This window comes from Nomascus leucogenys, chromosome 11, assembly GCF_006542625.1.
Source record: "Nomascus leucogenys isolate Asia chromosome 11, Asia_NLE_v1, whole genome shotgun sequence".
In the NCBI taxonomy this organism is placed as follows: Eukaryota; Metazoa; Chordata; class Mammalia; order Primates; family Hylobatidae; genus Nomascus; species Nomascus leucogenys.
In genome coordinates, this window is record NC_044391.1 from 45,295,744 (window position 1) to 45,320,391 (window position 24,648).

The 24,648-nt window shown below is 50.6% G+C and overlaps 1 protein-coding gene across 2 annotated transcripts in view; it reads right to left on the reverse strand.

The window, feature by feature from the left end:
- Positions 1 to 24,648, reverse strand: part of SIPA1L3 (signal induced proliferation associated 1 like 3) — a 290,990-nt gene that overhangs the window by 49,317 nt on the left and 217,025 nt on the right. For both annotated transcript variants that reach the window (XM_030822249.1, XM_030822250.1), the window contains exons 11-13: positions 14,854 to 15,105; positions 13,589 to 13,726; positions 3,440 to 3,567 (exon numbers count right to left, since the gene is read on the reverse strand). In XM_030822249.1, coding sequence (XP_030678109.1) covers positions 3,440 to 3,567; positions 13,589 to 13,726; positions 14,854 to 15,105 — 518 coding nt within the window. The remainder of the gene's footprint in view (positions 1 to 3,439; positions 3,568 to 13,588; positions 13,727 to 14,853; positions 15,106 to 24,648) is intronic.

Sequence of the window (24,648 nt, forward strand, 5' to 3'; positions counted from 1 at the left end):
CCTCAGCGTCCTGAGTAGCTGGGATTACAGGTGCATGCCACCACGCCCAGCTAATTTTTGTATTTTTGGTAGAGATGGGGTTTCATCATGTTGGTCAGGCTGGTCTTGAGCTCCTGACCTCAAGTGATCCACCCGCCTTGGCCTCCCAAAGTGCTGGGATTACAGGCGTGAGCCACCGTGCCCATCCTCATGATGATTTCTAAACACAGATTCCCCTGATCCGTGTGGGTGTGTGTGTGTGGCAGCGGCAATTTTAGGAGTCAACTATAACAAGGTCCCAAGGAAGTGAGAGGGGAGCCAAGTTCCAGGGGACAGAAGAGGGAAGGGAAGGGCAACGGTGAGTTTCTTATTTGGGGCCCACAGTATATGCAGGAAACATTTCCTCCCCATTTTGTACTTTGGTGTGTAATGAAATAGCCAAGCAACACTTTTCTCTTTTTCTGAACTTGGTGAGGAAAAAGGAAAAAAACGGATCCAAATCTATCTGTCTTGGAGCAAAGAAGACAGAATTGCAGGCAGTGACATGATCAAATGTGCTTAGGACAGGAGCAAACCATGCACGCCCTGGAGGCAGCAAAGAGGCTGAGGCCCCAGCAGTTCGACCTGCTTCCCTGAAGCCCAACCACTGTCTCTGGTTTTTGTTTTTTTTTGAGACAGAGTTTCTCTCTCATTACCCAGGCTGGAGTGGAATGGCGTGATCTCAGCTCACTGCAACCTCTGCCTCCCGGGTTCAAGCGATTCTCCTGCCTCAGCCTCCTGGGTAGCTGGGATTACAGGCATGCACCATCACGCCTAGCTAATTTTTTTATTTTTAGTAGAGACGGGGTTTCGCCAAGTTGGCCAGGCTGGTCTCGAACTCCTAACCTCAGGAGATCCGCCCGTCTCAGCCTCCCAAAATGCTGGGATTATAGGCGTGACACTGTCTCTGGTTTAAGAGAACCATGGGCTGAGATACTAAGGAATTCTCCAGGCCACGAATCTTAGGGCATGCAGCCCCTTCCGTACCCCACAGCACCTGGGGGAGCTGGTGTGCTGATGGGGTCAGCTCTCCCAGCTGCCTGGAAATTCTCAGACACTCCCTAAGAGGACATCTCCACCCCTCCCACTCTGACGTCACTGTTTTCTAACATTGCTCATTTGTTTGCTTCCTTCTGAATCCATCTTGACCATTCATCTGCTGGTTCTCATACTTCAAAGGGGCTACAAGTTTGTTCTATGGAATTATGTTTAAAATATTCATCTGAGTAGTTCACAACATGATTAATAATGGGGAAGACACATTGAGAAGATGCTCAAATCTTAGCAGTCTTCAGAAAAATGCAAATTACAAACACAATGTCAGCTGGGTGCGGTGGCTCGCGCCTGTAATCCCAGCACTTTGGGAGGCTGAGATAGGAGGATCATCTGAGCCCAGGAGTTCGAGACCAGCCTGGGCAACATAGCAAGACTTTGTCTCTATAAAAAATGTTTTTAAAAAATAATAAATAAAATAAAACCACAATGTGGTAGCATCACTTGCCCATGTAATGAATGAAACACAGAGGCTGGTGAGGGCATGCAGCGACTGGAACTCTCACATGTTGCTGGACAGAATATAAGATGCTTTGTCATTTTGGGAAAGTTTGGCACCTTCTTATAAAGTTAAACATACTGGCCCTGTGTGGTGGCTCACACCTGTAATCTCAGCACTTTGGGAGGCCGAGGCGGGTGGATCACTTGAGGTCAGGAGTTCAAGACCAGCCTGGGCAACATGTTGAAACTCTGTCTCTATTAAAAATACAAAATTAGCTAGGAGTGGTGGCGCATGCCTGTGGTCCCAGCTACTTGGGAGGCTGAGGCAGGAGAATCGCTTGAGCCTGGGAGGCGGAGGTTGCAGTGAGCTGAGATTACGCCACTGCACCCCAGCTGGGGCAACAGAGTAAGACTCTGTCTCAAAAAAATAAAATAAAATAAAATAAAATAAAATAAAATAAAATAAAATAAAATAAAGTTAAATATATGACCTAGAAATTTCACTCCCAGGTGTATAGCCTACAGAAATGTGAGCATATGTTCATCAAAAGACAGGCATAAGAATGTTCCTAGCAACACTGCTCTAGGCAGCCCAACTGCAAACAACCCAAATGTCTATCAACACCAAGATGTGGCAATAAATTGTGGCTCATTCAGACAACGGTGGACACCACTCAGATAACTGCGATACCATGTACATTCACTGGCTGGCTGTCACAAATGTAACACTGAGTGACAGAAACCAGACACACATACACAAAATAGACACAGTGTGATTCTGTAGTCTATGAAATTCAAAACCAGGCAGAGCTCAGGCTGTGAGAAGTAGGACAGGGTTCCTTTGGGGGTATTAACTGGGAGGGGAATGGGGGTTTGGAGAGGCTAGCCAGGTTCTGTTTCCTGCCTGGGTGTGTCCACTCTTCGATAGGTTATCAGGCTGTGTCCTCATCATGTAGGCTCTTTTCTTTTTTTTTGAGACAGAGTCTTGCTCTGTTGCTCAGGCTGGAGTGTAGTGACTCGATCTCAGCTCACTGCAACCTCTGCCTCCCAGGTTCAAGCAATTCTCCTGCCTCAGCCTCCTGAGTAGCTGGGATTACAGGCATGTACCACCACGCCTGGCTAATTTTTGTATTTTTAGTAGAGACAGGGTTTCCCCACGTTGGCCAGGCTGGTCTCAAACTCCTGACCTCAAATTATTATCCACCCGCCTTGGCCTGGCCATTTTTTTTTTTTTTTTTTGAGACGGAGTCTCGCTCTGTCACCCAGGCAGGCTGGAGTGCAGTGGCACCATCTCGGCTCACTGCAACCTCCGCCTCCCAGGTTCAAGTGATTCTCCTGCCTCAGCCTCCCAAGTAGCTGGGATTACAGGTGCACGCCACCATGCCCGGCTAATATTTGTATTTTTAGTAGAGATGGGGTTTCACCATGTTGGCCAGGCTGGTCTCGAACTCCCACCTCCGCCTCTTAAAGTGCTGAGATTATAGGCGTGAGCCACTGCGCCTGGCCATGTAGGCTCTTAACACGTGCTGTATGTCTATAAAAGTTGAAAACAAAACAGGAGAGTTTATGTAATGAAAAGCCACAGGACGCAGCCAGTCCTGCTCCCGAGAGCACAATGCTTAATCTTTTTCAGCTACCTTCCCTGGTGGCTCCCAGCTCCGTATCACACAGCTGCACGCCAGCTCCGGCCTTATCAGCGGGAGCAGACGCCACCTGCCGATGCCCTGTCTGGACGGATAAGGATCTTGCTCGCTGGTTCCGGCTGCTCTCCTGGGTGCCCTCTCTAGTCTTACACGTGGCGCTTATAGCTTTCTTTTGTGTTTTATCCGTCACTCACAGGAGGGGGAGTGTCGCCTGTCAAGCTCTAAGTAAGAGGTCCTGTGGAGTGAGGTGGGCGGGTGGGTGCAGCAGCTGGTGGGGGCCCTACCTGGCTTCTGGCGTTCCATGGTGCTCTCCTGGCTGGTCAGGCCGCCGGAAGAGGAGTCACCGCTGGACGTCCCATCGTGGCTGAAGTGGGGATCAAGAGATAGCAGGGGGTGTGGGGCAGCCGTGTACCTGCAGGGGACGAGAAGAGACGTGCCCAGGGTGAAAGACCAGCCTGTATCGAAAACCACCTGAGCCTGAGCCTAAGCCTTGCTCACCAGTGGATTTTAGACACACGGGAGGCTCCGCTGTGGATGAGAGAGAGAAAGCAGTTAGGAAGGCTGGATGAGTAAGCCCGGAAACGTGCTATTAGCTGCGGGTCCGGGATGAGAGTCTCGCCTGGGACGACTGCCAGGCAGCTGGTGGCGGCGGAGCAAGGCGGGTTCCTAAGGGAAGGAGGGGGCAGAGGCCGCTTGGGCCGACAGCCCTACCCCTGGGCTCCTCTCAGGGGTCCTGTTTTCTGGCTGTGACATGGGGTGAATGTCCCCAGCAGCTACTGCCCCAGGCCTCTCTAGGGCTGCCTTGCTCTGATGGAGACAGCAGGTTGGGAAGCATTCATGGGTGTAGCAGGTCCTGAGTTGGGCAACTGGGGCTTCAAACCTCACCATGGCCTCTTGCCTAGACAGATGCAGCCACTTCCTAGCCCACAGCCTCAGTTTCCTTAGCTGTCAAGAGGCGATAACAGTAGGTCCTTCTTCTGAGGACTGAAGGATGCCCCATCATGCCCAGTGTTTAGGCAGGGGCTGACTCCTGACACATGGTCACTTGGGACACCTGGCTGATGGGCTAGAACTCTGTGTGTTCTACCACGCCCAGCTCACGAGGTAACATTTTCTACCTCACAGAGTTGGGGAGTGGATGGAATAAAGTTATCCCCTAGACAGAGGTCCTCCTGGAGGCCAGCTTTGCACACCCACAGGCAAGGCTAGGATTTGGTGGTAGAAGGCTCTCACTGTGCCCTCCTGTCCCAGTGGCATTCTCTATTTTTTTTTTTTTTTTTTTTTTGAGATGGGGTCTTGCTCTGTCAACCAGGCTGGAGTGCAGTGGCACAATCTCAGCTCACTGCAACCTCCACCTCCTGGCTCAAGTGATCCTCCCACTTCAGCCTCCTGAGTAACTGGTACTATAGCTGCATGTTACCATGCCCGACTAATTTTTAGTATTTTTTGTAGAGATGGGTTTCACCATGTTGCCCAGGCTGGTCTTGAACTCCCGGGCCCAAGCGATCTGCCTACTTCAGCTTCCCAAAGCGCTGGGACTACAGGTGTGAGCCACCATGCCCGGCCCACCATGGGGTGAATCTTGTAGACACTTCCTAATGTTCAGTCCTCCTTGGATCACAGCCGGTCGTGGTACAAAGTCTTCTCCCTGTCTGAGGCTGGTTCAGAGACAGGCCTGTGACACAATTTTGGCTGATGAGACACGAAGGGAGGTGAGAGTTATTAAGATGCCCACAAAACATTCCAGTTCTCCACTTCCAAACAGGTGGCAGGACACACTTCCAAGTCTCTTGAGACTGGCTGGAGTCATGTGACCAGCGCTCGCAGCTGAGCTGTCAGGGAAGCGACCTGGAGTTGCTGGCTGCCTGGGGAGCCTGGGTCCTGAGAGGTCCCTGCCAACCAGCAGTGGAACTGCGGAGGAGCTGAGAAATAAATGTTGCTGATTTAAGCCACGGAGACTTTCAGGTGTCTGTTACCCAGCACCGTCTGACTGAAATGGGGTAAGTCTGCCCAGAGGCTTCTGGGAAATCTCCTTGCTCCTCAGAGGGATGACAAGAAAAGATGGCCTCTCTTCGCCCTCCAGATGCTGCTGGGTCCAGATTTAACAGCATAAGCTGCTGCTGCCCTCTTGCTACCAGCCTGCAGGTGAGACCCACTCTGATGGTGGAAGAGAGGAGGCAGAAGGAATCTGGCCCTTGATAATGTGGTCAAGACGCTGGGTTCACCCTCCCTGGAACCTGCCCTGCTCCTGAGCTTCCTTTTCTGTGAGACAACAAATTCCTACAATGTTTGAGCCAAATTTTGGTTACTTCAGCCAGAAGCACCTCACTGACACAGGCCCTGTGCTCTGAGGGAGTTACTGAGCCTCCATTAATAATGTTGATATTAGCCAGGTGTGGTGGCTCACGCCTGTAATCCCAGCACTTTGGGAGGCCGAGGCAGGCAGATCACTCAAGCTCAGGAGTTCGAGACCAGCCTGGCCAACACAGCAAAACCTCGTCTCTACTAAAAATACAAAAATTAGCCAGGTGTGGTGGTGTGTGCCTGTGACATCCCAGCTACTTGGGAGGCTGAGGCAGAAGAATCAATTGAACCCGGGAGGCGGAGATTGCAGGTTGCAGTGAGCCAAGATTGTGCCACTGCGCTCCAGCCTGGACGACAGAACAAGACTCCATTTCAAAAAAAAAAAAAAAAGTGTTGATATTGCAATTCCCTGGTTGGCTCCCGGCATCTGTACTTTCAACTTGGGAGGATCTGGTGGGGGGAGGTGAAGTGATAAACTGGGATCCCCCAAGATGCCAAAGAGGAAGTAACTGACTTATCCAGGGTCACTCTGCCAGCTTAAAGCCAGGACTGTCTTTACAGGGACCCTGCTCTAACCCCCTGGCTTCAACGCCCTGAGCACAGTAGAGGGGTGCTTCAAGGGGCACTGCACTCTCTGAAAACTCAACTCTACTCACTTGCCAGGAAAAAACACACCATCCTCCCTGCCCTCAACCAGACCTTGACCTCTGACACCTCCAGGAAAGGAAGACAGAGCCCAAACACAGGAAGTACGAAACGTGAATTCTTACTTTTCTCAATGTCTGAGGGCCCAGTTTCCAGCAATCAAAGGGATTTTACAAAAGCAACTCTGACTATAAGCAATCTTCACCTTACTAGCTGACTTCACACCTGGCTAGCTGCCTGGTAAAATATGGCTCCATCCTTGCTGGAGATCGGAGTGTTGATGCACTTACTCAGTTTTCCCAAAAAGTCGCTGTGAAATCCTCAGCACTCAGGAAAAATGGATAGGATGAGCCCGGGGAGGGCGGAAAGTCTGAGTGGCAGATGCTGCAGGCTGCTCCCCATAACTAGCCTCTCCTTCCTCCTTGGTAACAGAATCCCAACTGTATCTGGGGCAGCAATGAGACTGGATCACCAGACTACATGTCCCAGGATCCCTTGCAGCTCTGGCCAATGAGATAAAAGTGGAGGCGCCACACGTGACTTCCAGCCTCGAAGCTTCCTCCTGAGTGTGCTGTGGGTGCCTTTGCCTCACCGCCTCCTCAAGGCTACAGCTTGAACAGCCACTTTGAACCAGGAGGCAAAAGGCCAAGGACAGCAACACATCCAGGAGGGGGGGCCTGGTTTCCTGTCAATGTGGGGAAAGGCACAATCTTGTCAGAACCACTATTTTGTATACTATGCAGCCAAACCTAATCATAATACATAGACCCTCCTCTTTAGTTTACCTTGTTTCATCTCTCAGCTACTTTCCCCAATCAGACAACCTGTACTTTATCCAACCATGTACTTCTCTTGCTAACAAGACTTTTTTTGTTTTTTTGGGACGGAGTCTTGCCCTATTGCTTAGGCTGGAGCGCAGCAGTGACGAGAACTTCCGCTTCCAGGGTTCAATCGATATTCTCTTGCCTCAGCCTCCCAAGGGAAGACAGGCACGCGCCAAGATGCCAAGCTAATTTTTGTATTTTTATTAGAGATGGGGTTTCACCATATTGGCCAGGCTGGTCTCAAACTCCTGGCCTCAAGTGATCTGCTTGCACCTGCCCACCTCGACCTCCCAAAGTGCTGGGATTACAGGTGTGAGCCACTGTGCCCCACCCAACTAACAAGACTTTTTATTATCCCAATGTAAACTGACCTATGTTGACCATTCATTGGGATGCTGAATATATTCCATTTGGGACCATGTCTATCACTGTCCAATTTTGGTCAAACTGATTGGAAATCGGGACATTCCAGCATCTCATCACACACAGCTCTGGGGAAACATCCCTGGCAGAAGAGAAGATCAAACTGCTGTCTTTAACCTCATCTGAGTAATTTTAAAGTAATTATCTCTTCTTGGAAGATAACTCACTTTATAAAGGGTTTGGTGTTTTGGGATGAGCTGACTAGCTATGGTTTCAGGTGTCTCCAGGCAGAAGCTGGAGGTACTGACTCTGGGGAGGTACCTTACGGGGAGCAGGGTTGGGCTATGGGACGCTGGCTTGAGCTTCCCTCTTGGCCACAGAGGAAAGCACCAAGACAGACAGGACTGTGGGCAGCAGCCTCGCCGGGAGGAGAGCTCCAGCCTGCTCTGTCAATCTCCCACATCAGCTGATGGAACAATAGACAGGTGAATGACAGGATGCCTGGGCAAAATGATGGTCAGATGATGTAGCCTTGTTGGCTGCCACCCCAGCAGCCATCACCTCCGTTCCTGCTTGCCCAGATTCCACTCTGGCAGCCAGCCTTCTGTCACGTGACTTGAGTAAATCCTCACAGTTAACACAGCCACAGAGGTACAATGTGACCTTGCCAGGGGTTGAGGGGTGGGCAAGTGATCCAGTTCCTTCCCTTTTTTTTTTTTTTTTGTGAGATGGAGTCTTGTTCTGTCACCCAGGCTAGAGTGCAGTGGTGCGATCTCAGCTCACTGCAACCTCTGCCTCCCGGGTTCAAGTGATTCTCCTGCCTCAGCCTCCCAAGTAGCTGGGACTACAGGCACCTGCCACCGTGCCCGGCTAACTTTTGTATTTTTAGTAGAGACGGGGTTTCACCATCTTGGCCAGGTGACCTCATGATCCACCCGCCTCAGCCTCCCAAAGTGCTAGGATTACGGGCTTGAGCCACCGAGCCCGGCCCCTTCCCTCTTAATTAATTATTTTGGGACAGAGTCTCACTCTGTCACCCAGGCTGGAGTGCAATGTCACACACCTGGCTCACTGAAGCCTTGACAGCCCGGGCCCAAGCAATCCTCCACTTCAGCCTCCCAAAGTGCTGTGTCAGGGTCAGCCCTGTGGAACCATAGTCCTGGGTTCTCATCTTGGCTCTGTTACGTCCTGGCAGAGTGACCTTAGCCAAGCAAATTCACCTCACTGAGCTGTTGTTTCCCTCTGTAAAATGAGGGTAATTAAACTACCCACCTCAAGGAGTTGCTGGGAGGACTCACTGAGATCATGTGTATAGATCAATGGAACCCAGAAACAGATCCACACAAGGATATCCAATTAATTCTGCACTCCCTCATTTTTGCCTTAAGGAACAAAAGCAGTACAGTGGAGTGGGGGTAACCTTTTCAATAAATAGCGCTGGAGTAAATCAGACAACCATAGGCAATAAAGGAACCTCAACCTAAACCTCTCACCTTACACAAAAATTAAAACAAACAAAACTCAAAATGGATCATGGACTTAAATGTAAAACAGTAAAATTTCCAGAAAAAAACACGAGAAAATCTTCAGGACCCAGCACTAAGCAGAGTTCTTAGACAACACCAAAAACCTGATCCATAAAATAAAATTAAAAAAAAGATAATTTGGGCCTTATCAAAATAAAAAACTTAGGCTGGGTGTGGTGGCTCATGCCTATAATCCCAGCACTTTGGGAGGCCAAGGCAGGAGAATCACTTTAGCCCAGGAGTTTGAGACCAGCCTGGCCAACATGGCGAAACCCTGTCTCTACTAAAAATACAAAAATTAGCTGGGAGGGTTGTGTGTACCTGTAATCCCAGCTTCACAGGAGGTTGAGGCATGAGAATCGCTTGAACCTGGGAGGCAGAAATTGCAGGGAGCCGGGATGGCACCACTGCACTCCAGCCTGGGCAACAGAGCAAGACTCTGTCTCAAAATAAATAAATAAATAAATACATAAAAATAAAAAAAACTTTTGTTCTGTGAAAGACCCTGTAAAAAAGACAAACTAAAGGCTGGGAGGAAATATTTGCAAATCGCATATCTGACAAAGGACTTGTATTTAGAACGTCCAAACAACTCTCAGACACTGAACACCATCACATCCAATTAGAAGACGCACAAAAGACACGCACAGGCACTTCACTGAAGAGGATACAGGGTTGGCAAATAAGACATGAAAAGGTGTTCAATATCGTTAGCCATTAGGAACATGCAAATTAAAATCACAGTGAGATATCACTGCACACCTATCAAAATAGCTCAAATGAAAAACAGTGACAACGCCAAATGGTGAGGATGTGGAGACCCGGATCACTCACGCTCTGCTGGTGGGAATGTAAAATGATACAGACACTCTGGAAAACAGTTTGGCAGTTCCTTTTCAAACTAAAAATGGACTTACCATACGGTAAGCAATTGTACTCCTGGGCATTTATCCCAGAGAAATGAAAACTTATTTTCATGCAGAAACCTGTATGCCTGAATGTACATGTTCACCGCATGAATATTTATAATAGCCGAAACTCGGAAACTACCCAAATGTCTTTTTAAATTTTTTTTAAATATATTTTTAATATTTTAAAAAACTTTATTTCAACCCAGCATCACAGATTCAAAGTGCCCTGAATATGCACTCCCCCAAATGTCTTTTGATGGGTGAGTGGTTAAACTGTGATATATCTAGACCACGGAATAAACAGCATAATGAATGAACTAGAGACTCGCGACAACGCGGATGAACCTTAAGGATATTCTGCTGAGTGAAAAAGACAACCTCTGAAGCATACGTACATACGATTCCTTTTATCTAACACTCATCATGAAATAAGAATAATTAAAAGACAGGTTGGGTGTGGTGGCTCACGCCTGTAATCCTAGCACTTTGGGATGTCCAGGTGGGAGGATGGCTTGAGGCAAGGACTTCAAGATCAGTCTCGGCAACACAGCGAGACCTTGTCTCTGTGAAAGAAAAATTGGCTGGGTGTGGTGGTGCATGCCTGCAGTCCTAGCTAATTGCAAAGCTGAGATGGGAGGACTGCTTGGGCCCAGGAGAGTGAGGCTTCAGTGAGCTATATGATCGTGCCATTGCACTCCAGCCTGGCTGACAGAGTGAGACTTTGTCTCCAAAAAAAAAAAAAAAAAAAAAAAAAAAAAGAGCCTCAGAACAGATGAATGGTGAATGGTTGCCAGGGGTTAGGCATGGGGGGAAGAGATGGGTGTGGCTATAAAAGGGTAGCATGAGGCACCTCGTGATGGTTACACAACACTTCACATGTGATAAAATTGCACAGAGCTACAGACACACACACACAAATGAGTGCATGTATAACTGGTGAATTCTGAATAAGCTGTAGGCCTGTACCCATGTCAACCTCTTGCTTTGATATTGCGTTATAACCATACAAGATGTTAACAATAGGGGAGGCTGCGTGAGGGGTTCAGGTTCGCAAGACCTCCCTGTATGTTTTTTTTTTTTTTTTTGAGACGGAGTTTTTGCTCTTGTTGCCCAGGCTGGAGTGCAGTGCCACAGTCTTGGCTCACTGCAGCCTGCACCTACCAGGTTCAAACGATTCTCTCGCTTCAGCCTCCTGAGTAGCTGGGATTACAGGCGTGTGCCACCACACCCAGCTAATTTTTTGTATTTTTAGTAGAGAGGGGGTTTCATCATGTTGGCCAGGCTGATCTCGAACTCCTAACCTCAGATGATCCACCCGTCTCGGCCTCCCAAAATGCAGGGATTACAGGCGTGAACCACTGTGCCCAGCCACCTGTATTTTTTTTTGGCAACTTCCTGTGACTCAATAATTATTACAAAATAAAAAGTTAAAAGAAAATAATAAACGGCGATACCTAAACTTTAGGGGAAAAAAAAAACAACAACAGTTCCCAAGAACTTTCGGTAACACCACTGCCATCATCTTTGTTACTGGTGAGTCACTCTGACTGCCATTTCCAACCTCAGCCCCTGCTGTCACCTGGGTGCCCCCACACCCCATGTCCCGCACACACCCGATTTGTCTCTGATTCTCCTGTGTTTCACAGCATCCTGCTTGTTCATGTCTGTGGCCTTTGCTCTGTTTGGAATGACTTTTTCTCTCCTCTCTGTGGCAGACTCCTGTTAGTCCCTCAAAGTTCTGTTCAGATGTCACCTCCTCCAGGCAGCCAGCCTAGACCTCCAGGGCTGGGCTGTGTTCCCTCTTCCTCTATTAGAGTGCTCATCAGAGTGCACGTGGTTTTTACGATCCTCTCCAACACAGTCAGCAAGGGCTGACTACAGAACCCCCTCATAATTGAGTATCTCAAATACTCCTCCTGGCATGCCAGAAAGCTCTTGAGACCTTTTGCTGAATGAAAGCTGAATGAAAGCTGAATGGTGGCTACTAGAAGAAGAAACAGTAGGCATGTTTCTCCAATTGAACAAGAGGCTTAGAATCTAACAATGGATGACTGTGGCAACTCTCAGAGAATGGTCCCTGGTGCAGCACCCCGAACCTACCAGGTCAGAAATTTGGGGCCCAGGACCAGTAATCTGTATTTTAACAAGTCCTCCTCTGGGTGATTCCAATGCCTGCTAAAGATTGAGAACCACTGGTTTGGTGGCCTGATCCCTGGTCTTAAGGCAGGTGGTTTCATTTTAACAAACCCACTCACTCCATCTTTTCATCCAATATATACCAAAGATCAGCCATGTGTCGGACTCTGTACTATGTGATGGGAGGTCTTGAAGAGCACGCTTACGCTCTCTGTCTCTCTCTCGCTCTCTTACAGGTGCACATACATGCACGTGTGCAAGCACACACACTCTTAGCTGGCTAATAAGGATGGAGAGTGCTCAAGGCCACGGTCAGGAAATACACAAGGAATTGGGGGGCAGTGCCTTGCCTCAAGAGGGAGCTCCACAGAAGGGTTCTGGAGAGGGGCACAGAAGCTCGAGTTGGTAGGATGGGGGGAGTGTGGGCGAGGAGTGTGAAGCATATTCAGGCCAAGGAAGGAACACCATCAAGGCTCTGAAATAGACAGTCCCCCTAGGAAGCTGGGAGTGGCCAGTGTGGCTGAAGTGTGGCACTGCACGAGACTCGCAGGGGCCTTGGTGGCCACAGGGAGGGGCCCAAGCTGTGTCCTGAGGGCTCTGGGAGTGGTGGGAGGTTTGGAGCAGGGGACAGGCATGTTCACATATAGAAAGATCTGGCCGGGTGCGGGGCTCACACTTGTAATCCCAGCACTTTGGGAAGCTGAGGCGGGCGGATCACTTGAGGCCAGGAGTTTGAGACCAGTCTGGCCAACATGGTGAAGATCCGCCTCTACTAAAAATACAAAAATTAGCTGGGCGTGGTGGCAGGAGCCTGTAGTCCCAGCTACTTGGGAGGCTGAGGCAGGAGAATCACTTGAACCCGGAAGGCAGAGGTTGCAGTGAGCTGAGATTGCACCACTGCACTCCAGTCTGGCGACAGAGTGGTCTCAAAAAAAAAAAAAAAAAAAAAGATCCCTCTGGCTGTTGAGTGGAAGGTAGACCAAAGGAGGTGAGATGAAGGCTGGAAGCCCACTGTGGTGGCCTGGGCAAGAGAGCAGGGAAAGGAGGAGGGGGTGAGTGACAGAGATGCTCAGGAGGAGGACCACTGCAGGGAGAAGGTGGAAGGGGACATTCACAGGATGAGGCCCATGGCTCAGGCCCAAGGACTGGGATTGATGTGGCTGCCCCTGAGACAGGGACCTGGGGGCAGAGGAAGAACAGAGGGCATGAGGGCTGAAGGCAGCTGGGGAATAAGCTCAGCCAGAGCCAGAACCTGAAGGGCCTTGAACGCCAAGTTTATCCTGAGGGCACTGGGGAGCCATGGAGGGTTTGGGGAGATCTCTCAGGCTGCCAGGTTGCAGATGGACGCAAGTGGGCAGAACTGAAGCCTGAAAGATCTCGAAAACTGGGTAATGCTGGCAGCCTGGTCCTAGGGGCTTAGGGCTGGAGAGAGTTAGATGCATGGCCGTGCTGGATGGTGGATGCTCTTGCTCGAGAGGTGTCAAGAGAACAGCAATCAAAATTCTGCTGCAAGGAAAACCAACAATGGGTCCTGCCCAGCCCGGCCCAGTTTTGCTCCAAAACATGAGACATAACCACCCCATGGGGCTCCTCTGAGGACCTTCAGGGGTCCAGAAACACCATAAAATGGCAAATAGAATTGTGGGGGTGTACATTTGCTGGGGAAGAAGGAGCCACAGCTTTCATCAGATCCCTTAACATGAAAAGAATGGAGAGAGGCTGACCTTTCTGGGGATGGCTTGTATCTCACGTAGGTGGCCGAGCCGGGGGTGGAGAAGCTCCCAGAAGGCTGTCGGTAGGGAGGGACTCTGTCGGCCCCTGCTGGTGATACTGTGTAAGGGGTTTCTGGGAAGCTGACAGGCCTGGAAGGAGAAAGGGGAGGAAGGAGGCAAAGGGTGAGTGGGAGGGTACCTCTGCCCTGGGAGGATGGACGGACAGACGGATGGACGGACGGACGGACAGACCGACCGACCGACCAACCTTTCCCCGGCCCAGCCACATCCCTTCTGTTATTCACTGCTCAGGATGAAGGGGAGGATGCTGAGCACAGGGTGAGAGAAGCTGGGATGCCCCTGGGCCTCCTCTTCCCGGATCCACTGCGGCTGCCCCCAACCCATAGCTTCTGCAGGCTGCTCAAGACCGTTCTCGCCTCTGCCCCCCAGGGACGAGATGTCTCTCTGCAAGTTGGATTCCTTCAATTTTTGGAAAATTTTCTTTTTATCTTTTAACATATAGTATCTTCAAAAGAGTATCTGTAAGTTATATTTGTCATCGTCATAAAACGAACTCCCTGAAGCTACCACCCAACCCCAGGACTAGAACAGTGGTGCTAACATCTACCCGTGGGCTTCCCCACTTCCCATTTCCCTGCCTCCTCCAGGAAGAAATCACTGTCCTAAATTTTGTGCTTATCAGTCCCTTCACCTTAAAAATAACAGAATTTTATTTTATTTTATTTTCAGAAATGAGGTATTGCTCAGTCTGGAGTGCGGTGGTGCAATCACAGCCTCCAACTCCTGGGCTCAAGCCATCCTCCCACCTCAGCCTCTTGGGCAGCTGGGACCACAGGTGTGCATCACGCCTGGCTAATTTTTAATAAATGTTTTTTATAGAGCCAGGGTTCTGCTATGTTGCCCAAGCTCTCTAACTCCTGGCCTCAAGCAATGCTCCTGCCTTGACCTCCCAAAATGTTAAGATTACAGGCGTGAGCCACCGTGCCCAGCCAAAAAAGCAGAGCTTTAATCGTTTACTTAGTATAGTGGATTTCTAACCCAGAGCTCCCCAGTACTGGGTCCCCAAACAAGAGGCCCACGGTGAAAGCTGAAGGGAAGAAGGGAGGGAGGAACAAGGGAGACATAAGGATAAGAAGGAAGGTCAAAAGCCTGAGGCGAGGAAGAGGATGGAGGAAATAGTGCAGAGAGGGAGGGACGGAGGATGGGTGTGGGCTGGTGGGGGTTGGGAAATGTTCGTCCCCCCAGCAGGTGCTTACCTCTTGCTGTGCAGTGGCTGGGACTCCCGGAAGGGGACTATGGGGGTCTGTTTCGGGGGCCGGCTCAGGGACTGGGCATGGCCGGGAGTGGTTGGAGTGGCCCACTTGGAGGCTGGTAGAGAGTTATGGGATGCGGGCCCGCTCCACTGCCAGGGAGCATTGCTGCGGTAGGGGGGCCGGCCCCCAGGAGTGACGCTTTCCTGTTCCGTCTTGGGCTCTGAGGTATTCATGTCATAGGTCTCCGGCCAACCCCTGGGGAGAAAAACTGCATTACTGAGAAAGGCCCCAGCCCACCAACACGCGGGCCTGCTGTCTAGGCTGGGATTTCCTGGCCCAATATAAACCCGGATGGCCTATTTTTTTTTTTTTTTTGAGACAGAGTCTTGCTCTTTCGCCCAGGCTGGAGTACAGTGGCACGATGTTGGCTCACTGCAACCTCTGCCTCCTGGGTTCAAGCGATTCTCGTGCCTCAGCCTCCTGAGTAGCTGGGACAACAGGCAAGCGCCACTACGCCCAGCTAAATTTTGTATTTTTAATAGAGAAAGGGTTTCACCATGTTGGCCAGGCTGGTCTCGAACTCCTGACCTCAGGTGATCCACCCGCCTCGGCCTCCCAAAATGCTGGGATTATAGGAGTGAGCCACTGCGCCTGGCTGGGGATGGCCTATTTTAAAAGTTAAGTGAATACTCCTTAAAATGGCCTGAAACTTACCAGCACAGAGTCTTCAACCAGCACAGGACCCAACACAGGGACTCCGACTGCCTGGCCCTTTCCACCTCATCTCCTCTTCCCTCCTCCCACTCGAATTCTCCGTTCCCTCCCCTCGCTTCTACCTGACCCAGGCCACACGGCTGCCAGTGTCCTCGACGGACCTGCCTGGCCCCCCTTAGCGGTACTCAGGGCCAGAAAGGCAGATGTCCTCAGAATCAAAGGACAGTAACTGCCTTGTTCCAAAGAAACTTAAAGGCAGCTGGAAGAGGAGCAGGTGACCTACTTTGCAGGGTGGTTAAAAAAAAAAAAAAAAAGCCATGAAATCCACAACCTTGAAATAGATGCAGAGAGACCTGTGACTCCCCCTAGACCAGGCTGGCACATGCACCGCAGTGCTCCTGGCTTGAGGCGGGGAGATCCGCCGGCTGGGCTGGCATTCTCCACTGCCACTGCAGCACCGCATGGGAGGGGTCCCCGAGCCGTGCTCATGAAATCCACCTCCTGGCAGCTGTGAGAGCTGAGCTCAGAAGAGCCTTCAGCCTGGAAGCTCCCATGCCCCCATCGAGCTGATCATTCTGAGTTCCCTGGAGCCACCCGGTTCATGGCCACCTAGCAAAAGATGTGGTGGATAAGGTGGTTCAGAGGCTGCTGTGGTCTGGATGTGTGTTCCCCCAAAAGTCATGTGTTGGAAACTAAACCCCCAATGCCACTGTTGGGAGGTGGGGCCTAGTGGGAGGAGCTTAGGGCAGAGCCCTCATGAATGGATGAATGCCGCTATAGAAAGGGCTTGCGGGAGTGGACTCTCTCTCTTCTGCTCTTCTGCCATATTTGGACGTGGCGTTCCTGTCCTCCAGAGGTCACAGCACTCAAGGCACCATCACGGAAGCAGAAAGACCAGGCCCTATCCTGCCGGTGCCTGGATCTTGAACCTGCAGCCCCCACAACCGTGAGAAATGTATTTCTGTTCTTTATCCGTTATCCGATCTCATGTATTCTGTCGTAGCAGCACAAAACAGACTAAGACAGAGGTGGATGCGCTCTGGCACCCAGGGCCTGACACACCGCACCCCTCGGTAGCGCCATGGCTGGAACTGACACTTGGCAGTGTCTTCTGGCTGTCCCTTTGGATTGGCAGCTGCCAATGTCTCACCAGGCACCAGGTGAGGAACAATAACAATATTAATGTCTATCAGAGCCTGTAGACATGCCACGCCCAGGCAGAGGTGGGGACAGGTACCATCACGGTCTCCAGGCAGTGCACACCTGCCATTCCTGTCTGCCTGGTGTCTCTCCCCACACCCACTCTCCTGATAACAGGTCTTTGTTAATATGGGCTCTGGGTGGGGCTGATCCCACTTCTTGGCTCCAAGTATGAGCATGTGACCCAGGCCTGACCAATTAGAAGCGTTCTCCAAGCCCCTACCCTGACACAATGACTAGCACAGAATTGTCATGTGCTCTAAGCAGGGCCAACGAGAGATAACGAGCATCAGTTGTTTGTTTTTTTTGAGATGGAGTCTTGCTCTTCACCCAGGCTGGAGTGCAATGGTAAGATCTTGGCTCACTGCAACTTCCACCTCCCAGGTTTCAGCGATTCTCATGCCTTAGCCTCCTGAGTAGCTAGGACTACAGGTGTGCGCCACCACACCCAGCTAATTTTTGTATTTTTAGTAGAGATGGCATTTCACCATATTGCCCAGGCTGGTCTCGAATGCCTGACCTCAAGTAATCCATCCTCCTTGGCCTCCCAAAGTGTTGGGATTACAGGCGTGAGCCACCACACTCAGTTCTTTTTTTTTTTTTTTTTTTTTTTTTTTTTTGAGACGGAGTCTTGCTCTGTCGCCCAGGCTGGAGCACAGTGGCACGATCTCCACTCACTGCAAGCTCCGCCTCCCGGGTTCACGCCATTCTCCTGCCTCAGCCTCCCGCGTAGCTGGGACTACAGGCGCCCGCCATAACGCCTGGCTAATTTTTTGTATTTTTAGTAGAGACGGGGTTTCACCATGTTAGCCAGGATGGTCTTGATCTCCTGACCCTGTGATCCGCCTGCCTCGGCCTCCCAAAGTGCTGGGATTACAGGCTTGAGCCACCGCGCCCGGCCAACATTCAGTTCTTTTTTCTTTTCTTTTCTTTTTTTTTTTTGAGATAGAGTCTCACTTTGTCACCCAGGCTGGAGTGCAGTGGTGCGATCTCGGCTCACTGCAACCTCTGCCTCCCAGGTTCAAGCGATTCTCCTGCCTCAGCCTCCCGAGTAGCTGGGATTACAGGCATGTGCCACCATGCCTGGCTAACTTTTGTATTTTTAGTAGAGATGGGGTTTCATCGCATTGGCCAGGCCGGTCTCGAACTCCTGACCTCAGGTGATCCGCCCACCTTGGCCTCCCAAAGTGCTAGGATTACAGGCATGAGGCACTGCGTCCTATTCTGGAACTGTTTTGAAAGCCATTAGGGAAAAAGATCTATTTCCACTGGGGATGCTGGGCTGAGGGGACCTAAGTTCAGAGCTGGGGGAGGGGGAGGCAGGAGACTGACTGAGAATGACAGCAAACATGGAAAGGTAAACAAGGGACAGAGACTCCTGGTGAGGGTGTCTGAGTCCCTGGATATGGCCGTGACTAAATGCTGTCCCATCTCCTAGTCTTGTCGGGTATGTGAGCCAGTGAAGACTCTCTTTTGCTGCGCCATGTTTCAGTCTGTTCTGTTGCTGGTACAGAGTCCTGATCAGTACATCACCTTTTAAAGACAAGTAAACTGAGGCACAGAGAAGTTAAATAACCCATCCAAGGTCAAACAGCCAGTAAGAAGCAGAAGCTGGATTTAAATATTTAGAACATTGACTCCAAAGCCCACAACTTTAACCACCACGGACAATGGCCCCACCGTATAGTGGTTTGGGAGCCAGTGGGTAGATTTTTTATGTCCTTGACTTTTCCTTTAGTTACTTTTTTTTTTTATTTGAGATGGAGTCTGGCTCTGTTGCCCAGGCTGGAGTGCAGTGGCGTGATCCTGGCTCACTGCAACCTTCGCCTATCGGGTTCAAGCAATTCTCATGCCTCAGCCTCCTGAGTAGCTGAGACTACAGGTGCCTGCCACCACGCCTGGCTAATTTTTGTGTTTTTAGTAGAGATGGGGTTTCACCATGTTGGCCAGGCTGGTCTCAAACTCCTGACCTCAAGTGATGCATCTGCCTTGGCCTCCCAAAGTGTTGGGATTACAGACATGAACCACCGCGCCTGGCCTTTTCCCTTAAGTACTGATGGCTTCATCTTGGGCTAAGAGCCCCTGGGTACGACCTCAAAGAGAAAAACACAGCTGGGCAGTCCCAGCTACTCACACAACTCAGTCTGAGATGGGAGGATCACTTGATCCCAGGAGTTCAAGGCCAGCCTGGACAACACAGCAAGATCCTGTCTCCAAAAAAATAATAACTAATTAATAATAATAATTAAAATATAAAGAGGAAAACATTATTCAATCACTTTGAAGGCAGCATGGGCTGGGCACAGTGGCTCACACCTATAATCCCAGCACTTGGGAGGAAGAGACGAGAGGATCACTTGAACCCAGGAGTTCTAGATCTCGTCTCTTAAAAAAAAAAAAATGGGCTGGGCGCAGTGGCTCACATCTGTAATCCCAGCACTTTGGGAGGCCGAGGTGGGTGGATCACCTGAGGTCAGGAGTTCAAGACCAGCCTGGCCAACATGGTGAAACCCCACCTCTACTAAAAATACAAAAATTAGCCAGGCATGGTGGCACGTGCCTATAATCCCAGCTACTAGGGGGGCTGAGGCAGGAGGATTGCTTGAACCTGGGAAGCGGAGGTTGCAGTGAGCTGAGATCATGCCACTGCACTCCAGCCTGGGCAACAGAGCGAGACTCCATCTCAAAAACAACAACAACAACAATAAAAATGAAGGCAGCATGCAGCATGGAGTGGTACAGAGCCAGGGCTGCGGGGCCAGATGGCTGATTCAGATTCTAGCCCCGTTATCACCTACATGGGTGTGGGTGAGGAATTCTCTTCTCAGAGCCTCAGTTTCCTAATCTGTAAGATGGGGCTGGCTGTGAGCATTCTCTGAGGGTCAGCAGAGTCTGCATATGACAAGTGCTTAACAAATCAGAGCTGATGCAGTTGCCCCCTCCGGTGATTCTAAGGACAGTTTACCTGCTTTTCCCACAAACCGAAGCAAAACCTCATTTCCACTTTCTGAAATCCAACCAAACCACCTTGGGGCTCTGGAAAAGATTCTGCCCCAGCTCCTCCTGGATCTTGCCTTCCCCAGTGATCTGAAAATGATCATCATCTAGATCATCAAGAGCTCAGCAAATAATGAAGATTCCTGGGCCCCATCCCAGATTACACGCATCAGAATCGCCCGAGGCAGGGCCCAAGGATCTGCATTTGACTGAGCTGCCTGTGATGATGCTGATACACAATAACATTTGAGAAGGCCTGCTTCATTTATTGATTAAAAACAATTTTTTTTTGAGACGGAGTCTTGCTCTATCACCCTTGTTGGTGTGTAGTGGGGCAGTCTCGGCTCACTGCAATCTCTACCTCCCGGGTTCAAGTGATTCTCCTGCCTCAGCCTCCTGAGTAGCTGGGATTACAGGCGCCCGCCACCACACCCGGCTACATTTTGTATTTTTAGTAGACACGGCGTTTCACCATGTTGTCCAGGCTGGTCTCGAACTCCTGACCTCAGGTAATCTGCCTGCCTCGGCCTCCCAAAGTGCTGGGATTACAGGTGTGAGCCACTGCGTCTGGCCCTTGAATTGTTTTTAAGGATTAAAAAGACATAACATGCATCCCTGTCTCCCAATCCCATCCTCCAGTTTCAACTACCAGAAGCAACCACTGCTCCCACTTTCTTATGCCTTTTTTTGAGACAGAAACTCGCTCTGTCGCCCAGGCTGGAATGCAGTGGCGCGATCTCACACCACTGCACTCTAGCCTGGGCAAGGAGAGTGAAACTTCGCCTGAAAAAAGAAGAAAAACAAAACAAAGCAAAAACAAACAAACAAAAAACCCAAACAAAACTCCAGCCTTTGGCCTGGGGGTAGGAGGAAGACGCCGTGCATTCTCCTCGGTGTCTGAGAGCACGGGGTCGGTGTGCAAGCCATGCGGCCTGGTGGTGGCAGCCAGGGCACTTCTGTCCCATCCTCACTGCTCCCCTCGGAGCTCACTACAACAGAAATTTGAGCCAGGGTTGCATCAACAGGCTGGGGAGAGCCCAGAGCCGGGGTCATCATCTCTGCGAATGAGGTCAGCTACACACCTCTGCATTTGAAGAACAACAAAAACCACCCAAGTCCTGACCCACGCCCACCCCTGCAAACGGGAGATCCTGTTTCCAGCAGCTGCCTTATAAAGGGAGCAAGAGGGAATGTCTTCCTCCTGAAAAGGGCAGGGAGAAGAACTCGTCTGTCTGGTTGCACTCTCCCTGGCCCTGTCTCCCCAAAGCTAGAGAACTGCAGACTTTTCTTTGCCTTTCACTTTGTCCCTACCTGCATGTTTGGGGTGAGAGTCATGCGACAGGCAGGCTGGCTTATTGTGTGCATCTGTGGGAGTGTGTGGAGAAGGGTGCATGTCCTTCCCCGAGGAGCATAGCCACCAGGGCACTTGCCTGTGGGGTTATCTGGCCTTGACTTGCCCCTGCAGAGATCTAAGCAGGTGTGGCTGGGCTGTGGCTCCGGGCAGAGTAGGAAGGCGGCAGGAGAAGAGGGCTGGGAACGGGAGACACCCGGGGCATGACTGGAGTCCTGAGGCTGAGCCATCCGGGATGTGGGTAGGTGTGGCCACACCCTCAGATTCAGGGTTTAGGCCTGCCCAGAACTGTCCCCTACCAAGTGGAGAGAGAGCAAGCACGACTCAGGAAGGTGAGGGTGGGGACATCACTCGCATGCCTGTGTATTAATAGCTCGTGATGGCTTTCAGAGGCTGTAGAGTATAATGGAGACAGGCTGACCTGGATTTGCATTTTGCTTTGCTGCTTACCAGCTGTGCAACTCTGCAAAGTGACTTGTTCGTCCAGGGCCTCGGTTTTCTCGTCTATAAAGCAGAGATCACACCAGCCCTAGTGTGAGCCCAGCAAGGTCATATGTGAATGTGGCACTCATCGTCACCCCATCCTGTGCCCTCCTCTTGGATGAATCTGCTGCAGCCACGCAGGTCCTCTTTCTGGTCTGTGTCCAAGCCGAGGGCCTTTGCCCTCACCTTCGGGCCTTCCCGGACCACTCTGTCCAATGTGGATTATGTGCCCTTTACAGTCCTCACATCCAGTATCTTTGCGCCAGTATCTCTCGAGCGCCTCCTATAGGCCAAGTACTGTCCCACGTGTTTTTTTTTTTTCCTGAAACGGAGTCTCGCTCTGTCATCCAGGCTGGAGTGCAGTGGTGCGATCGGCTCACTGCAACCTCTGCCTCCTGGGTTCAAGTGATTCTTCTGCCTCAGCCTCCTGAGTAGCTGGAACTACAGGTGCACGCTACCACGCCCAGCTAATTTTTGTATTTTTAGTAGAGACGGGGTTTCACCATATTGGCCAGGCTGGTCTCAAACTCCTGACCTCATGATCCACCCGCCTTGGCCTCCGAAAGTACTGGGATTACAGGCATGAGCCACCGAGCCTGGCTTTTTTTTTTTTTTTTTTTTTTTTTTGAGAAAGCTTGAGTGCAACGGTGTGATCACAGCTCACTGCAGTCTCAACCTCCTATCTCACCCTGAGTAGCCGAGACTACATGCATGTGCCATCACACCTAGCTGATTTTTAAAAATTTGGGCTGGGTGCAGTGGCTCATGCCTGTAATCCCAGCACTTTGGGAGGTCGAGGCGGGCGGATCACATGAGGTCAGGAGTTTGAGACCAGCCTGGCCAACACGGTGAAACCCCGTCTCTGCTAAAAATACAAAAATTAGCTGGGTGTGCTGGTGCATGCCTGTAGTCCCAGCTACTCGGGAGGATGAGGCAGAAGAATCGCTTGAACACAGGAGGCGGAGATTGCAGTGAGCTAAGATCATGCCACTGCACTGCAGTCTGGGCAACAAGAGTGAAACTCAGTCTCAAAAAAAAAAAATTTATTATAGTGGCGAGGTCTTGCTATGTTGCCTAGGCTGGTCTTGAACTTCTAGGCTCAAGAGATCCTCTGGCCTCGGCCTGCAAAAGTGCTGAGAGCCACCAGCACTCCAGAGTCACAAGCCATTCACTGGGTCTGGCCTGTCCTACGTGCTTTACAAGTTGGATCTCCTTCAACTTCACAAACACTCTTGTGGAAAGGACGTTATTGTCCTTGTTTTACAAATGAGGAAGCCGGGCACAGGGTGGTGAGGCCACTTCCCTAGGGTCAAAGGTAACAAGTAGAAGAGCTGGGATTCAAACCTAGACAGCCTGCCTCTCCTGCTATGCTCTCCTGCCTCCCCACTCTGTGATCTGAAATCATCTCATTCATTTACTTCTTTACTGTTTGTCTCCCCTGACCCATTGGGGCCTCACTCCATGAGGCCAAGGCCTTGGCTGTCCTCTGTGCACTGTTTCCAGAGCTAAGAACATGGTGCGTCTCTCTCATTGGTCACTTCTGGAGTTTGCTAGGGACCAACTCATTATTCTGAAAACTGTATTTATCTTGTCTTCTCTGTACAAATTATACCTCAGGGTAACTAAACAGTTACTGAAAGAAAGCTCTTTTTAGAAGCATTCCAGCCAATATATGAAGAAGGAACGACAGAATGAAGATGGCACTCGTCTGCAAACTGTCATGAAATGATGGATCTAGGCAGCGCCTAGCAGTGGCTGCTGGGCTGTGAAACAGGACTGATGGGGACGTGTAGTGATGGCCAGGTGCCGCTGACTGAAGTCTCTGCTTGCCCTTAGTGTCACTTGCAGGGGGACACCAGGCATGCAGTGCCTTTTCACAGATGCATACCTAGGAGTGCTGCGGCCAAAACACATCCCACTGGGGCCGGAGCAAGCTTCCATCTTTGACTCTAGTTTACAGAAAATACCAGTGGTGGAGCAATAGGCTAAAGGACACCATGGGGAGGCCGCCAGCTAAAGCCAGGAAGGGGGAAGCTCTAAGGACAGGTGACCTGTTTTCTTTCCAAAATAAACTGCAAAGAAAAGGCCAGGCACGGTGGCTCACATCTGTAATCCCAGCACTTTGGGTGGCTGAGGTGGGTGGATCACCTGAGGTCAGGAGTTCAAGACCAGCCTGGCCAACATGGTGAAACCCCATCTCTACTAAAAATACAAAATTTAGCCAGGTGTGGTGCTACATGCCTGTAATCCCAGCTACTCAGGAGGCTGACACAGGAGAATCACTGGAACCCAGGAGGCGGAGGTTGCAGTGAGCCAAGATTGCGCCACTGCACTCCAGCCTGGGTGACAGAGAGAGACTCTGTCTCAAAGCAAAAAAAAAAAAAGGGCCTCAATAGATACATCAATCAAATGCAATAGGAGAATTTTTTTTTTTTTTTGAGATGTAGCTTCATTCTTGTTGCCCAGACTGGAGTGCAATGGCACGATCTCGGCTCACCGCAACCTCTGCCTCCCGGGTTCAAGCAATTCTCCTGCCTCAGCCTCTCGAGTAGCTGGGATTACAGGCATGCACCACCACGCCCGGCTAATTTTGTATTTTTAGTAGAGACAGTGTTTCTCCATATTGGTCAGGCTGGTCTTGAACTCCTGCCTGGTGATCCGCCCACCTCAGCCTCCCAAAGTGCGGAGGTTACAGGCGTGAGCCACTGCACCCGGCCAATAGGAGAATTCTGATGAACAACTTTTAAAAAACAAAGAGATGAGGTCTCCCTCTGTTGCTCAGTCTGGAGTGCAGTGGCACAATCATGGCTCCCTGCAGCCTCAACTTCCTGGGCTCAAGTGATCGTCCCATCTCAGCCTGAAAATAGCTGGGGCTACAACTGCATTATTTTTTTTTTCTCCTTTAGGCAGAGATGCAGAGATGCAGAGATGGGGGTCTCACTGTGTTGGCCAGGCTGGTCTTGAACTCCTGGCCTCAAGTGATCTTCCCACCTCAGCCTCCCAAAGTGTTACGATTATAGGTGTGAACCCAGTCTAGATAGTTGACACTAAGA